The sequence below is a fragment of the Ambystoma mexicanum genome, chromosome 11 (assembly GCF_040938575.1).
Source record: "Ambystoma mexicanum isolate Mex_15411 chromosome 11, UKY_AmexF1_1, whole genome shotgun sequence".
NCBI lineage: Eukaryota > Metazoa > Chordata > Amphibia > Caudata > Ambystomatidae > Ambystoma > Ambystoma mexicanum.
Window position 1 is genome coordinate 873,244,457 of NC_090934.1, and position 16,186 is coordinate 873,260,642.

The 16,186-nt window shown below is 43.2% G+C and overlaps 1 protein-coding gene across 5 annotated transcripts in view; it reads right to left on the reverse strand.

Moving 5' to 3' along the window:
• ANO9 (anoctamin 9) overlaps positions 1-16,186 on the reverse strand; it is a 640,562-nt gene that overhangs the window by 256,374 nt on the left and 368,002 nt on the right. For 3 of the 5 annotated variants that reach the window (XM_069623931.1, XM_069623928.1, XM_069623930.1), the window contains exons 7-11: positions 13,159-13,197; positions 12,064-12,122; positions 10,661-10,746; positions 5,731-5,865; positions 83-179 (exon numbers count right to left, since the gene is read on the reverse strand). In XM_069623931.1, the coding sequence (XP_069480032.1) occupies positions 83-179; positions 5,731-5,865; positions 10,661-10,746; positions 12,064-12,122; positions 13,159-13,197 (416 nt within the window). The remainder of the gene's footprint in view (positions 1-82; positions 180-5,730; positions 5,866-10,660; positions 10,747-12,063; positions 12,123-13,158; positions 13,198-16,186) is intronic. The other 2 variants (XM_069623932.1, XM_069623929.1) reach the window with 1 other exon arrangement.

Genomic DNA, 16,186 nt, shown 5'->3' on the forward strand with positions numbered 1-16,186 from the left:
CGTGCATAGATACCCCCAATTTCGCAGCATGCATATGACCCGTCAACATTTATCTGACCCAATATCCAGAAGCAGTCATTACCTTGGCATAGGTGCATGTGTCGGAGAGCTCCCAAAACGGGCAATTCGGTTCACATCGTGGGCACATGATGGTCGAGTTGGCTTGGCAGATCTCTTTACTGATGGGAGAGAGAGCGATAGAAAATATTTCTGATGCATTCAGGTATTACACTTTTATTGTGCAACATATGCCACTCAAAGGCTGCTTCAATCTGCCTGCACTAAATCAAAGACTTGCACCGCCCTGAAGTATTTTCCCCAGAGATTGATTTTGTTATGGTCGCAGTTCTAACGGCATCTAATGTCACAGGTCCACTCCTACTGCTGTCATACATCATCCTGTCTGATTCCATTAGCCCGGAATGCGACAGGTTCATCTTGTGTGTTGAGATCCATTGTCCTTCCTGCTTGGTAGTGCCTGAAGCTCCTGCTGAGGTGCCCATGTTTTGTACTATGAACAACAAGGCTCCCACACCTCAATTAGGTTTATGGCATGTAATTAGCTGGCTAATCTTAGGATTTACACACTGGCATATGACAATTCAAACAATGACAAGTAGAAGTTCAAGGAAAATACAACCTGACTTCAAAGAGCGTTATTGTAATACAACAAACAGTTTTTAATAAATAGAAATATTAAAACCATCACATAAAACTAGGCAAAGTGACCAGTGCTATAAAGTGATTGATGCTCGTCATCACAACAGTTACCATGTGCAAAATGTGCTTCAATTGTGCAAAATATACAATTAAACAGTATCTCTCCCTGAGAGATCTCAAATCAAGTGTACAAGTTAACACACAGACAGCTTTGAGTTATTCAAGTCTCAGTTGTTGCAATACGGTTGAACCACTCGATATATCAGCAGGTGACAGAGTTCCTGATTATAAGTACCTCTTGTCTAGATGTCTAGGTCAATCAGTACCTAAAGTGCACCTATCTGAGATTCTTAAGCTTTTGTTGATGCTTCATATTAGTATCTCCAATTGCCCAACATGTTTCATTCCTATAGTGATTAAAGTTACTGTTAGGAACTTCTTCAGGGGTATAGGTGGACCGGGGCATTGGGACGCCTTGAAACCGGTCTTTTGGTGGTCTCTAAAGATGGACTTGACAAGTTGGCATTGTCGTAGCAGTGTGAACATTAAAATGTTGATTCCCAAGTGACAATTCAAGTACGTAATTGTCTTCACCCTCTTGTCTTGAGTACGCAGAGGGAATATCCAGGCCAAACAGTGTCAGTGTCGGTAAACCAGTCCTCTGAGGCGGTTTTACTATTCAGTGTAACTGCCTTCTGAATCCTTGTGAGGGGCAGCTCACAGTGTGGTAATACGGTGTAGCAATAAATGAGTGTTCTTCTTCTACACAGTTCACAAGGGTAAGGCGGGTAGTTGAGTCCTAGTTTAGGGAAAGCATTGCAGACGCCGTATCTGTCTGGTTGCGAACGCTGTCTGCAGAACGCCGAACGGGAAAAAACCTTACTTGTGCTCCTTGGAATGTCAGCCGAAGAATGTCTTTATGCACTGCTTATATATTTTAATAAGACAAAGCACTTCCAAAGGACAGCAATGTGACAGGCAGTGGTCAACAAAAGATACAGATCAATACTTAAAACAAGTAGGCTGTTGATAGTATCTAATCAGTAAACAGGCACATCACAACATGTACCTCACATGGACGCTCATTAAAGCGAAGACACATTTTCTGCGTGGAAAAAAAAACTCGAATTGAGGAACTGACGACAGAACTGAGTGGAGTAAGATAAGAAGAAGAAAGGCCCACTGGGAGGGCCGAACAGTAATCAAGTCGAGAGAAAATGCAAGCGGAGAGGAGATTTTTGGTGGCATAAAAACTGAAGAAAGGGTTGTATACAACGAAGATTAGAAATATAACGGAAGAGACGGACAATTGTAGAGGTATTAAGGGAGAATGATAGAGACGGTTCAAAGTTGGCCCTGGGGTTGCAAGCAGTTGGGGAAAAAGGAAGAAAGGCAGAGGGACGCAAATACCAGCAGAAGGGCAAGACAGGGACGGAGGTAGGGAAGAAGAGAATTTCGGTTTTGGATGGATTATGATGAAGAAAGTCAGAGGACATCCAAGACTGAACAGCAGAAAGGCAGGCAGAGACATTAAAGATATTTTGCAACAATAACCCCAGAATCCTAACTTTTACATGTCCTGTTATAGTTACTTTGTACCTGCAGCTTCTATTCACTATTTTTGATACCAATATGTGACCTCGGCAGAGGCCTCAGGAATGTCATTTGGGGGTCGGCAGGGGTCCCTTGCTACCCCAAAAAAAAAAGATTTTTTTTTCTTCTTTTTTTTAATGTAAGCTCCTGGGCTGGCTGTGGCCAGTGTCATGTGGCTTTTTGTTTCTGAAGTGGCTGGCTTTCTTGTTCGGGCCTCTTAAAAAAAAACAGGGGGTTGCACAAGTGTAACATTTGAGTAGTGGCCCTAAATAAGAATGAATAGGAATAACAAATAATTTGTCTTTCTGGAATTCTATACAATAATAGCTAGACTCATTGAAGGTTTATTTCAGGCACACTTCAGGGGGTGAGTCCTTGATTTAGTCTGTTCTTAAACACCTAAACTCAGCCTTTCATCCTTCGGAGGTCGATAAATGAGTACCAACACTGATTGGGTGATATTGTATGTATATTTGTTCTATATAAAGCGCTTAAGCGTAAGTGCTTTATAATAACACATAATTATCATTTGGCCTTGGATGTCTTCTTGCATTCACATTAATTTGGTAATATGGGTTTCTTGTATGAAATATATATCACATTATAGTGATATCGTAACCATATTTTTCATTGTGTACGTATGAACAATGTTATGTGAAGCCCCTTCCTGTTTTATCAAGGAGCGAAAGGTTGTGATCATTCGCTTCCCGTGATGTCACTTTGAGGTTGGGTCATATGATATCACTTCCTGTGATGTCATCACAGGTCAACGGTCATGTGATGTCACTTCCACTACCCCTGGCGTTTGGTGAAATGACGTCCCCAAGAGGCCTTGGCCTTCTACTTCACCATCAAGGAATCTATGTTTGTGTCCTATTATAGACATAGGCATTCATACATAACATGAACATTATGGAAAGGGTAGTTTGAGACTGATGACATATGCCTGTGAAATACCATAATATCTCTTTCGAGAAATTTGGTAGCGGCAATCGGGCCCTCCACCAAAGTGACACATGGACCATCAAACCGCTAAGGTGGAAGTCATCTCATTTGACACCACTGCATCAGTCCATTTGTAGAGGCAGCCACAACCACTACAGCAGTAGCAACAGGATGCAAGAGAGCCTTCAAATGAATACGGTGCTTGAGAGATACAGAGTTGGTACACAAGAACAAAGATCAGAAAAATCCAGAGATAACCACCCTATAGAATTGATGGCGTTGACAGTCAATCGCGAGTTTGGGGAAAATTATTTACGTACATATTATAGACCAATTCAAGAGTAGATGTAAGAATAACAGGATAAGGTAGGCAGTTTGGATGGAAGAAACTCTTTCTGTTGATGAGGTGGAAGAACTAACCAGGTGCATGGAGCACGCCTTTAAATGAGTAGATGAAATTCGAAAGAATGAGTGCATAAGTGAGAAAAAAGCAGTGTGAAGGGTCAAAAAGTAAACATTGAAAACGAGGGGAAAATTAACAATATTAAGTCAAGAGGGGGTGACTGTTGCATATGCATGGGTGCCATCACTGTGGTAGAAATTTAAATGTTGATAAAACTGAACATTGTTCTTGATTTAGTGTTTCTTGTAGCAAATTGAGTGATAATGAAGAGGTTCAAGGAAAATTCACATTTTCTCCCGATGAAGTGCAAAGTGAAAAGAAAATAACTGTGTACCACCCGTCACCAATGGCAGTATAAACTCCCAGACTCCGAAGGAAGGTTTGAGGATCTTTACTTCACAAAGAAATCTATGTCTTTTACTTTGGATTAGGTAGCAGGCAGGGTTCACTAATGGGATGCCGACTCTCAACCTCTTGTGGTTGCCCTCCACCCTAATGCAGGTGTCCCACAAACCAAGGTTGTCAACCTTGCGATTGGTATCACCTACTATCTAAGGTTAGCTATAGGTGAGGGCCTACAAGCCAAGGCTTCCTTCCTCTGGGATTCTTCAAAAGATTCAAAAGAAGTAGTAGGCTATTTTTTGCAGGTTTGTGTTTGTGGTTAGTGCTACACCTCCTTCTTTTGTAAATTCTCATTGTATAATGTGTGACCTTTGGAACAGACCTAATATAGGATCTCTGTGAAGGCCTATCACGGGGTACACACCATTGACTTCTTTTTTGCAAGACCCCTTGGCTCTTAATGATGGTCTGACAGGTAGCTCGGAGACATCTCCCAGGGCACCATGAATATAATCCCCTGAGTAGACTAAATGTTCCATCAAGGACTAAACACTGGGGTGTCTGCCTGGCTACGGCAGCAGTGAAGTCTTGTTTATTCAATCGGATTTGGTGTTGGGTTCCGTGTTTTGGCGTTTGACTATAATGGTTCAGTCTAACCAATGCCCACAATGACCAGGACTGGATTCCTCCTGCCTTCTCAGTACCCCCATCCCCTGACATCCCTTTCTCTAGCCTGTGGCCCGTGTTGTTTTGTTCCCTTTCTTCTCTTAAATCCAGCGGTCTAGTTATCTTCTACCTGGTACACTGCTTTAGGTACTGATCATCTCCCAAAATCATCTACCGTAGGATCCTTCTTTCTTCCTCACATCAATCAGTGTTTTCCACTTTCACCTTCCACTAAAGAGTCATACTTTCTGAAGGCGAGCAGGGAATACTGAAATCATCTAAGCATTTGCAAATTCATCCATAATGTGCTAAAGATATGGGTTTTTCCAGTGTGAAATATGCTCCAGGGCTAGAGGTTATGAAGTGGTGATGGACAAATGCAGACTCATCCTAGAACATTATCCAAGCACAAGGAGGTGTAAGAGGCTTGAGCCCAGGCCATGAGAATAGAAACACTAAAGTCAAAGTTGGCGTACAACAAGCAGAGGGCGTAGTTGGTGCTTGCGGAATATGATCATATTTATCTATGAATCACTGCAGGGCAATGCAATGGTCATGGGTAGCAGGCATTTGGCACAGAGAATGGGCCTCTAGTGCACGTGTCAGCTTTTCTCTTACTTAGCCAAGGAACACCTCAGAAAATCCTATGAGTCGCACATCTTAGGTACCACTCATATGCCTAGCCATCCTCTTTCTTTCGACAGCCTCTCAAACTTTGAGACCATCCCACAACCTCTCCTGCCCATCTGTATTACTCTTCACCCCATCCTTCCACTAATCTAACATTCACACAACTTCAACCCATGCATTTCCCTTATGACACACGGTCCTCTAAGCTCATCAATGTCCTACCTCTACTTAAACCATGCACTAGATCAAACAAATGCTTAGTGCAGTGACTTGTGCCAGCAAAGGTCATTTCAATGTGTTAAACAATGACCGGTAAGTCACCTGATGGCATGGGAACACATGGATCAATCAATAGTCAAAGCCCCCCACGACCTTACACCCACAACAATGAGCCGACATACACCAACCACTAGGATTACACCTACTCGTATGCAATATTAGTAGTGTTTGCCACGTCATAAAGTTATCACAAGCCAGTAGGCTGCACGCACCTGATTTGACTCGATCTGAAGTCCATCAATCCATAGAGGAAGACGACGATTCCCACAAGGGCAGCGGGAAAAAGCATGATGGTGTACCAACCCAACCAGGCAAAGTAGAGGGCAACTTTCTCCCCAAAATACTCCCTAGAAGAGAAGGTCACATGACATAGTAAGTCACTCTTTGAAGAAATGGAATTGATTATCAGACCGCCGTCATGCTTGGATTCATTTTTAAAATGAGTTAAGTGCTTTGAGGCCTCCATGATTAAAATAACACTTTGAGAATGATGCATTGCATAGTTTTTGGGCATTCTTACCACAAACACCCGAATTTTAAATAAAGGGTCAAATACATGGAGAGGGCCATGGCCACAAACATTTGCGTGCCCTTTTCCTCCTCCATTCAATTAGGATTTCTTTCAAAGGCACGGGAATCTGCCAGGTGGGTTTCAATGTCTTTTCATCCCCCTAACTGAAAACAGGGGGTAATGCCAGCTGACATGTATGCACATGGTGGCTGGTATTACAGTGCATCTCTGCCAGTGTAAAATGTAGTCTGTCAAAACTATTTTATTTCATGCCTTGCCCATACAGTCACATTAAAAATCATCTTTCACATGGTATACTATATCAAAATACAGTGCAAGGGAAATATCAATGTGTAAATTATGATTGAATATGGGCGTACAAAATATTAAAAGATTGCATTCGAGTCACGAGGCAAATGTAAAAAGTCATAATCACAGGGAAAACATGTCATGCCATTTTTGGTATCATATCACCAGTTAATTGTGCAATCTACTCTTTATCCAAACAACTCTCCAATAATTTGTCATAGCAAAGACTACATGGAATCTTATAGTCAAACTGCAAATATGTAAGGCTTCCTGTGTGTGGCAAATTCCTGTTCTACAATGCACAGGGTAGAAGAAGAAAAGATGTTTAGATCCAGGTAATATCCACAGCTGCCAGAATTAGAGGTAGACAAAGAGGAGGTACAGTCTAGAAGCGAGAAAACATCTAGCCTAAAATGTAATCACTGATTTTTCGATCTAAAAGATGCAATTTGATCAAGATGCTTTTCCATCCCCTTTATGGGTTTGATATTGAGTGAGATGTAGAATAGCCGACTTAGAACATATCTGTCACCCAATTCTGGAAAGCTAGTTTAACCCACTCATAGGAGTAATTATGCATTTGGGGAGGGCGACACCAGAGTAGGCCTAGCCTGCTAAGCTTTGACTGGTCATCTACAGATTCCGGAACCAAGGAAAATTAAAAGTCCTGTGGGTGGTGGTTGAAAAACATCTGTTAAGTCTTCTTAATAACACGAAATTTGCGGCAGTCCAAACCCTGACCCACAAGATGATTGTCCTAAATACATCTGTTTGCCCTATGCCCTCAAGAACAAATTCCATATGTAGTGGAATATTAATTGTACCCTTTTGGGAGGTGTGGCGAGATGGAGTAAGGAGGCTGACAACTTGGTTTCATTTTTGGTTATAAACTTTTATTAACTAAGGTAACACACCCATCACGCCCTAGCACTAGAGGGGGGATCCCTGACTCAACCCAGAATAACGTGGGTTCTCGTCAGTCATATGGAAGTCAACTAAAACGTACTACTATACTCTACTATACTACTAAACTTACCACCTACTCTATCCATGCCACTACAAAAGTAAAGTGTGTAATCGAGTTCCTTTTCAGACATAAGGAGAATGACTCCTTTCTCCTGGTGGACCTTTTCAGTCTCTGGCTGCTTCAGCGGTAGTTTCTTGAAATAGGATCTGCTTTGCAAATTGTCATCAACTGCTCACAAATGTTCCTTTTTTTAATACACCAGAAGAATGACTCCCTTTTCCTGGTGAAGTACCCTTATTTCAACCACAGTCTCTTGAAGTACGGTCTGTTTCACCAGATTTTCATTGTCTGCTTATCAAAGTTCCTTTCACTGGTTCTTTTATAAGCCTTACAAAGTTTCTTTAATTCCTTCCATGAACTTTTGAATATCAACATCCAGGCTTTAAAACCACTTTTATCCCACTCTGGGCCTCATTACGACCCCATTCCAAGGTTGGCGGGCGGTAATTCCCCATTCACCATGGGCCCTTCCCCATTCCCATTTTTGCCCCATAGGCCTCAATGGGAATGGGGAAGGCGCTAAGTACGGTGCCGCAAATTGTGGCACCGTACTTAGCATCAAGGTCCCTTTGCGGCACCCTACTTTAACGACTGGTAAAACCAGCCGTTAAGGTCGGGTCCCGCAAAGGGACCTCGTAATCAGGCGTTAAGGGTTTAACGGCGCCGACACCTTTTACGGCGCCGTTAAACCCTTAACGCCAGGGTCGTGGGTATCACTGTTGTGACGAGGGAGGAAGGTTACTCCCCAGTACTTCTTATCTTATCACCAGTGTGATGATGGAGATGACTCCTGGTACTATGGGTATCACGACTGTGACGAGGCAGATGACTCCCAAGTACTTCTTGACTCATTGTTCTCTGGGTATCACTACTGTGATGAGGGAGAGAACTCTAGATGCTGCCCTCTGACACCCCAACACCCCTACCGGTTCTCTTGTTTGCCCCTTTATCTGCTTTATGGTTACAGCACATCACCAGTTCTTCCTGGGGTCAGGATTGGCAGCTTCTGCTTCCCTCTTTGGTCTCCTGTGTTTTATGGAGTCTCTGGGGCCTCTTCCAGGCAGCGGTGTCGGTGCTGTTGTCAGCCCAAATGGTCCACCCTACCAAGGTCATGCCACCGGCCTACTGTTCCTCACTCACACTCAGGCTTGCTCCAGCATGGCCTGACCTGGACCCTCTCGATTCGCAGCCCACGTCCTGTGTGTTGCAGTTCCGTTCTTCCCTGCAGCAGTCTTCTTTCCTCCAAACCTCCGAGGTATCCAGGCTTCACACCTGTTCCCCCCCCCCCCCCTCTTCAACTAGTCCTTCCCCTGTTTTAATGTTTGCCAGCTGGTTCCTCCCCAGTTGACTGTCAAAGTCTTTCTTTGATTCCATGTAGGGATCTTCATGCCTCCTTGTGGCTTCTTCATCTCAGTAGGGGTCTGGTCTTATCCAGGGGGTAATCAGCATTACTTCTTTTTCCTTCTTCTCAGTATTATAAAATTGCTTGCCTGAGACATTTGTGACTCTACAATAACATACAGTTGTTTGCTCTAGAGAGGAACAAGAAGGAGTCAAGGATGTTAATGTTTCTGGGGATAAGGGTTTAGGGAGGTTTTTCACCAGACGGGTGTTCTTGTCCCCAAGGGGGGAGTTTCTCCCTAGAAGGTCCTCCCGCTTTTTTCCACTCATAGGTGTATTATTGGATAGTGGCCTCACCTCCCTAGCCTCATAGGAAAGGGCTTCTCCCCCATGGGTAGAAGTGACGATACCTGGTGAATCATCGCACAGTGCAAGTAAGCTTTTCTAAAAAGTTTTCAATAGACTATCATTTGTCTACAGTTTTAAACCCCCAAAGTTCCACGCCATATAAATCAGCGGAACATGTTTGCGCTTTGCAAAATGCAAGGTCAGGTAAATGCCTTTCTTAAACTGTTCCTGTCATGTCCCATTTAATGTAGTCAAATCAAATGCGGAGACTTGCTCAATTTATGACTTGGCAACAAAGCGACTGGCATTTAAATGTTGCCCGTCATGAAGTTAGTTTTTGCCACATATAGATTGTGCACAGCACTTTTGGAAACAATCCATGGGCTTTTGCAGCTCCATGGAAGATTTTGATATTTAGGGCGGCTTCAAAAAAGAGGACATTGATTTTTTTCAGCACTCAATCGAGGTTAAACAAATCCACCACAATGTCCTGGATGTAGAAATGAAAAGGGATTGCTGTCAGGACACAGAATTGGCGCATGCCCCCTTCGTTTGGAAAAGACTGCAGCTTTGCCGTTCCAGCGCATCAATGCATCGAAACAAGATGCAGCCACTAGGGATAAATGAAAAGCAGACGTTGCACTCTTCGCCCCAGCTCCTTGCATGAAATCCTTCCCAAATGGCCTGAATCATATTTCATAGAGGGAACGCTTAACTCCACTTGCTAACTACAATCCGGCCATTGTAGGCCAACATCAAGAGATTCACCTAATGGACCGGCCCATAATACTAAGTATGTTCACATTTGGACTTTTATCTGCACTATGTGACTTCCTCAATCTTGCATCCTCACAGTTGTCTTAGTGTGATGTTGCATCACTGTTCAATGCTCTTAGTCGGGGGCCCTTCTAGCTGTTTGAGACATATTTATTGGAATGCCCTCACAGCCCTACTGTATTCACCATAGTGTGCCCTCATCAATGAGGCACACTTATTATTGTCAGATATCCCCACATGTGCTTCCTTCTAGCTAAAAGATGTCTCTTCGGTTCTACCTCGTGGTCGTTGTGAGATTCCTCACCCTTGCAATTGAGGTCATCGTCATGTGATCTCCTCATTCATTGGCCGTTCTTTTCGGATGGTCCTTCTAACCCCGACACGTTCTCAGTGAGCTACTTGCCACATTGAGATCTCCTCTGTGAGACAGTGGTGTCACTATAAAATACCTACAGTGGGACATCCATGTCACTGAGATGCGATCATTGACAGGTCTGGATCACTGTAAACTATTAACAGCTGGGTGTTTCTGCCAAAATCATATGTTCCAACAGGGCCATTCTAGCACTGTTATAGAAATGGAGCATTGTTTCCCAAGCAGTCTTATTTGGTGGTTATAACAAACTGGACTGCAATGATACTGTTAAATAGATACGGCTTTGTTCCCTTTGAATTCGCATTACCTCTGCTTGAAAGACAGGGATTCTCTTCAATTTGGACGGTTTGTCCAACCATCAATATTATGGAGATGGCATTCTAGGACTGCGTTTGGGAAAGGGCGGTGGGGTGCTGCTTATTGAAGCCGATCAGGTGGATGCCCGAATCATACCTGATTTCCTGGACTGGCTGGACATAAATGACATCCCTCCACCGCGCCCATTTCTTCTTCAAAGCTTTGCCAACGCCGTCATTTGCCTGGGAAGCAAAGAAATTGTCAAAATAAACAAATCCAATACAGCAAAGACTTTGCCACAGCGGTTACTGTCACTTTCTAGATATCGTTTCAGACACATACTGTAGACCTAGGAGGTTTCTTCCTCTTCGCACGTGCCAATTTTAATAACACAGCCTGTAGAAATAAAACCTATATACTCGATCTCCGTATTCAACATCCTCCAGAGTGGCACGAACCCCCTGCCCTACAATCCTTCATAACACTCCAGAAGCAGCGGAAGCTTCCCCTTACCATCTATCAATCAATCAAACACCTTCTCCTTTATACCAAGGCACATACTCTGCAGTAGCCATGTACACATCCCCTCCTCAACAAAGACAACCATCTAACAGACCTTCAAACAAAACATTCTTCATACCAACCAATATACCCTCTGTATTATTCTCGCGCATAGCCCCTTCAGAGCAACATAAACTCTCTAGCTTGCAACAAAGAACACCCACACTCCCATCAATTCTCACACTCTTCACTATACATAAAGGGAAATTCCGAACAATGACAACACTTTAACCCATTTTTAGACACAAGATCCTGCAGATCAATGAGAGAGCGCTACCTCTTGCATAAATCCCCCAAAAGCAACAGAACGTCTATGTGCCTTGAAGCAGAGATTCCTAAAGACCGATGCAAACCCTCTGCAGGACCTCCATGTAAACCACCAAGAGAGCAGCAGAATCCCTACCATCAATCAACACAGCAATACCAACCCCTCACATTTAAGCACTCCAGTGCAAAAGGCACACCACCACATCTTCTAACATGGCATCCTCCAGATGAGGCGAACCATACAGTACCCTCATCCCAAAAAATAACTGCGCACTGTCCCATCTTTATATGAAGCACTCTTGCGACAGATGAAGATCGCCGATTATCTCCATGTCAACAACATCTAAATGTCAAGCTATATTCCCCTTCTGAAGAACGCCTCCTCGCCTATGCCATAAGTCCTTGTGTCTTTGGACTATGTTCTGTCAGCACACAGCCCCTGTGTGCATCTTTGCAGACCACTGGGACCTACTTCTTCAGACAGCGAGCTTGTGTAGGTTTTCGTGCTGAGGACAGCCATTTTGGGGGCGTTTGACTCATCTCACAATCCTACCGTTTTTGTCGTCATTGATTCCAGCAGCCATCCCATAACACACACTCCTGCAAGTCCAGCCTCAGACCACGCTAGTCCCTATCCTGGCTGGCAGGACAATCCTATCAATTCGTACTCCACTCCTTACCGCCTTCCCACAAAAACTAGCATATTTACATCTGTGGCGATTGTTGCTTACGTCATGTAGCGGAAATACGGCCTCAAACACTTTGTCCTTTATCAGATCATCCAGTTTCTCTAACAAGAAAAGAAATGTGCAATGTAAAACAAAGAATCAAAATGTGAATCTTGTAATATATGTAAAGAAAGAGTTGCAAAGGCATGCAGGGCCTGGGTACACAGTACGATCATGCAAAGGTTGTGATGTAAAGCATGCACTATTGGAGGTACTAGTAATGCATATTAATCAATACAAATCAATGGTTTGATCAAGAGGTGAAGGGGTTAGCTTGGTGGTCTAAAATAAGTCCCAAGTTTTGATAGGCGCAGAGTAAAGTGATCTCCGGTGAGTCAGCAAGGCTGATGAGGACAGTCCGAAGGGTCCAATGAGGCCAAACTGAGAATAAGGACAGGACTTTGGCGTATCCCCAGTTGAAGCCTAGTAGAACATATGGTAGCCAGTGAAACCAGAGGTCCTATATGCAGAAGGTAGGAGGATAGAGAGGGATATAGCACCAAGTGCTGGCATCAAAGAGGGGTTATGATGGTAGGGCAGGAGCATCCAGTAATGCCAACCGAGGTTATTTCCACACGGGGGCAGCACTTGGATCCAACAAATGCTGTGGTAGCAAAATGGGGGCACCAGCTCGAGGGCTAGAGAGGGTTCACAACAGTCTTCATAAGGGTTAAAGTGCAGAGCTGCTAGACTAAATCTTTGAAATATCAGTCACATCTGGTGCAGTATCTGATAATCAGAGGAAGGCAGCAAGTCCAATATTTGTTTTATCAAAGAATATGGAGCCCATAATTCCGGAATCTGTAGAAATGATCAAATTAAAAATAACAAATGGAGAAATGACCGAATTTGTTTACCGATGTATTTCGAAATGTGGGAACATTTAACTAAAATATGGGTGTGGGGTGGGGTAAGGGTAACAGTTAAGGTAAGGTAAGGGGAGACGGGGTAAGGGGGTCTCCCCCGCATTATTAAAAAAGAAAAATCGGTCGTTTCTCCATTCGTTCATTTCCTGGGAATCCATAATTACAGAAGATATCATTGAACATTGGGACAGACAAGGGTTAATATTCGTTGCAAATTGCACAGATTACTGACCTGGTGAACTTTTTTGTGAAAGTAAGCAACCATGGTGATCTAGGAAATAAGGCGATTATACACTTTAACTTTTCCATGGGGCCATGCTACCGTGCCACATACAGGGGTGCTTTAAACAGTGAATCACATGGCTAAGCGGGATCCATCTAACACTTGGTCCAAAGGGAGGCCTATCAGGTTTGAATACGAGTTCCATACAGGAGCCAATGTTTGTTTTAGTACAGTGGCTGTACTACTGAAACACAACTTGCCAGGGCAGTAAAGTCAGTCACACTGTTGTAGGCCCCTCTGGAACATGGGTGGGCATTTGGCAAATGTTATGTTATCTTATATTTGTATAGCACCTCCTACCATATGTGATAGCATTGAAGCGCTGTTGGAAGCATGGCCCTTGAGCGGACCGTGGTCTGAAAGGACCAGAGAGTGGCGCGCCTCAATGCATGCAGCAGTAATTGTAGTTTTAGCACTGTACGGAAAGCAGAAATGTCCAGTGCAGAGACGTTGGAAGTCAAAGAGTGGATAGAGAAGAGGCAAAGAGTGTATTGAAGATGCTAGAGACTGTGTGACAGCTAGACTGTTTGCTATGAGGCATATAGCTACAGAAGGAAAGTAGTGCAAAGGAAAAATGTGTGAACGCCCGGAGCGACTGTCTACAGTTGATGGCACCGCTATACTTTATGTAGTGCACATGCATATGGTAGATACTATGTGAGAGCTGGACTGAATCTTTCGTGGTAACCAGAAGTATGCGATAAGGCACACTGCTACATTCCGCATACATGCAGCGTGCATGATGTGAGGTCAAATGCAAATCAAAGGACATCTGCGCTAAAGATGAATTGTGTGCAACTAACAACAACAAATTCCGATAGAGAATGAACATTCATGCTTTTAAGCAAAGACATCTTTTTTTCATCCTTTTCAAATAGTTCTCACTGCAGGAAGAGTAGATGCGCAAGTACAGCGTCTTTACAACAGTCAGATGTGCCCTATATGCATAGTTCTAAAGTGATAGGTACATGTCAGAATAGAACGCTGCACAAAATGAAGTGTGATGATTCTTTAGATGACAAGTGGCATACCCGATCAGAAATTGATCTTAGAAAAAGAGCTGGTCACAAGAGTTGAACGTCACGCTGCAGCTTTCAAAGGTTCATGTTTTCTATTCTGCCTTAAAGGGTATGTAAAATAGGACTGGAGACATTGATTCGCCAATTTGCAGTGCCCTAGACTGGCCACATTTACAATATAGATGTTGTAAAGGGTTCAAAGATGATTGAGCAATGAAAGTATTAATAAATATCAGGCTTGGTGTATGATGAGAGTCTCAGCTGTCTGCGGCTGATATTTTAGACAGTGACAGGGAAAAGTTTTCACATGGGCTATACATTGGCCATATCAAGAGTTAGTAGGGATCTTATCACAGAACAGTAGGCAGAGTGTGTGTGCATTCCACAGGGAAGCTGCAGCATGGCACATGGATGGGGTTGGATATACACTCTTTGATCGACATTTACAGCCATCCAATCGGTGGAGAGGCAAAAGATAGGCCACCTCCGTATAGGAGAGGGTCAGAACCCACCTCCCTGCACAAGAGTGTGAATCATTCTTTAAGCAATGAGTGCGCAGACTTACCAGAGAATTCTGCGGGTAAAGCATAGCGGCCAGCACTACCTCTATTATTTAAACCACATGTAGGGATCCTGAGGACAATAAAGAGCCTCATTGCAAGAGATAAGCTTAAAGAATGAGTAGCCCACCGCTATATATATATATATATATATATATATATATATATATATATATATATATATATATATATATATATATATATATTTAATTACATTTCACAGAAAAAAAGGTCAAAATAATTCGATCAAATGATTTAGGTCAAATGTCTGTTGGTTCAATTATGCTAATACAGTCTTTTATACTGCACACATCAGCACTCACAGCTATTTTAAAGCACCAATGCGAATTGCGACCCTGGCTGAGTTAACAGCCAGACCAAGGTCTGTGGAGTGAAAAGGAAACAGGGGCCACGAGACGGAAGAGGTGAGTGAGAAAAGTCAGGGGGGGCAAAAATGTACAGACTCAAGTCACAACATGAAGGGAAATTATAACATAAGGGTGAGCGATAGTGAGTGCGATGGCTGTCTAGTTTTCAATGTTTTGACCATTAAAAAATGTAAACAAAAGAAGAGGCATTATCTTATCGGCAAATAAAAGCTTCATGGAAGCAAAAATGAATGTGCTAGGGGTGTTATGTTTAGTCGTGTTGTGGGCCGAGTATCACTTCTGTTCTAACGCTGTGGTTGGGCTGGCTCTTTGTCCTCTACCGGGAATGCACTACGCTCTCAGATCATGGGTTTTTCTCTGGCTGGTTCAGTTCTCATAAGGGACACTGATTCGTTGTTGCTCACAACTTAAGCCATAAACTATTGCTGGAATACTTGACCATGTGCTGTAAAAGAATACGGGGGACTTGGAACCCTGGGCCTACTAGCACTTTTGTTCTAACATTATGACTGGGCTAGCATAGTTTCACTGGCAATGTACTATGCTCTTAAACTAGGTGAGGAATCTGGCGAGGCCATCTCTTCTAAGTAACGACAACGAGCTGTCACCTACAACTCAAACCACACACTACACCTGGAATGCTCAGCCATCGGCTGCACCTAAGAAATGGTTGCCAGTCATTTGGTCGAAATCAATTGGTCGACTGGACAACTGGTCGAATCAATTTGGTCGAAAACCAAATGGTCGAATTTTTTTTTTTTTTTTTTTTTACCCCTTTTTTTTTTTTTTTGGGGGGGGTCCCCCCCCCAACCCCCTTTTTTTTCTTTCTTTTTTTTTTTTTAACACGAAAACCCACAAAACACATATATAAATAAAAAAAAAAAAATTCGACCATTTGGTTTTCGACCAAATGACGTCGACCAAATTGCAGTCGACCAGTTTGTAGTCGACCAAATGACTGGACACCCTAAGAAATGTCAGACAGGCACAGCACTAACAGCACAGCCTT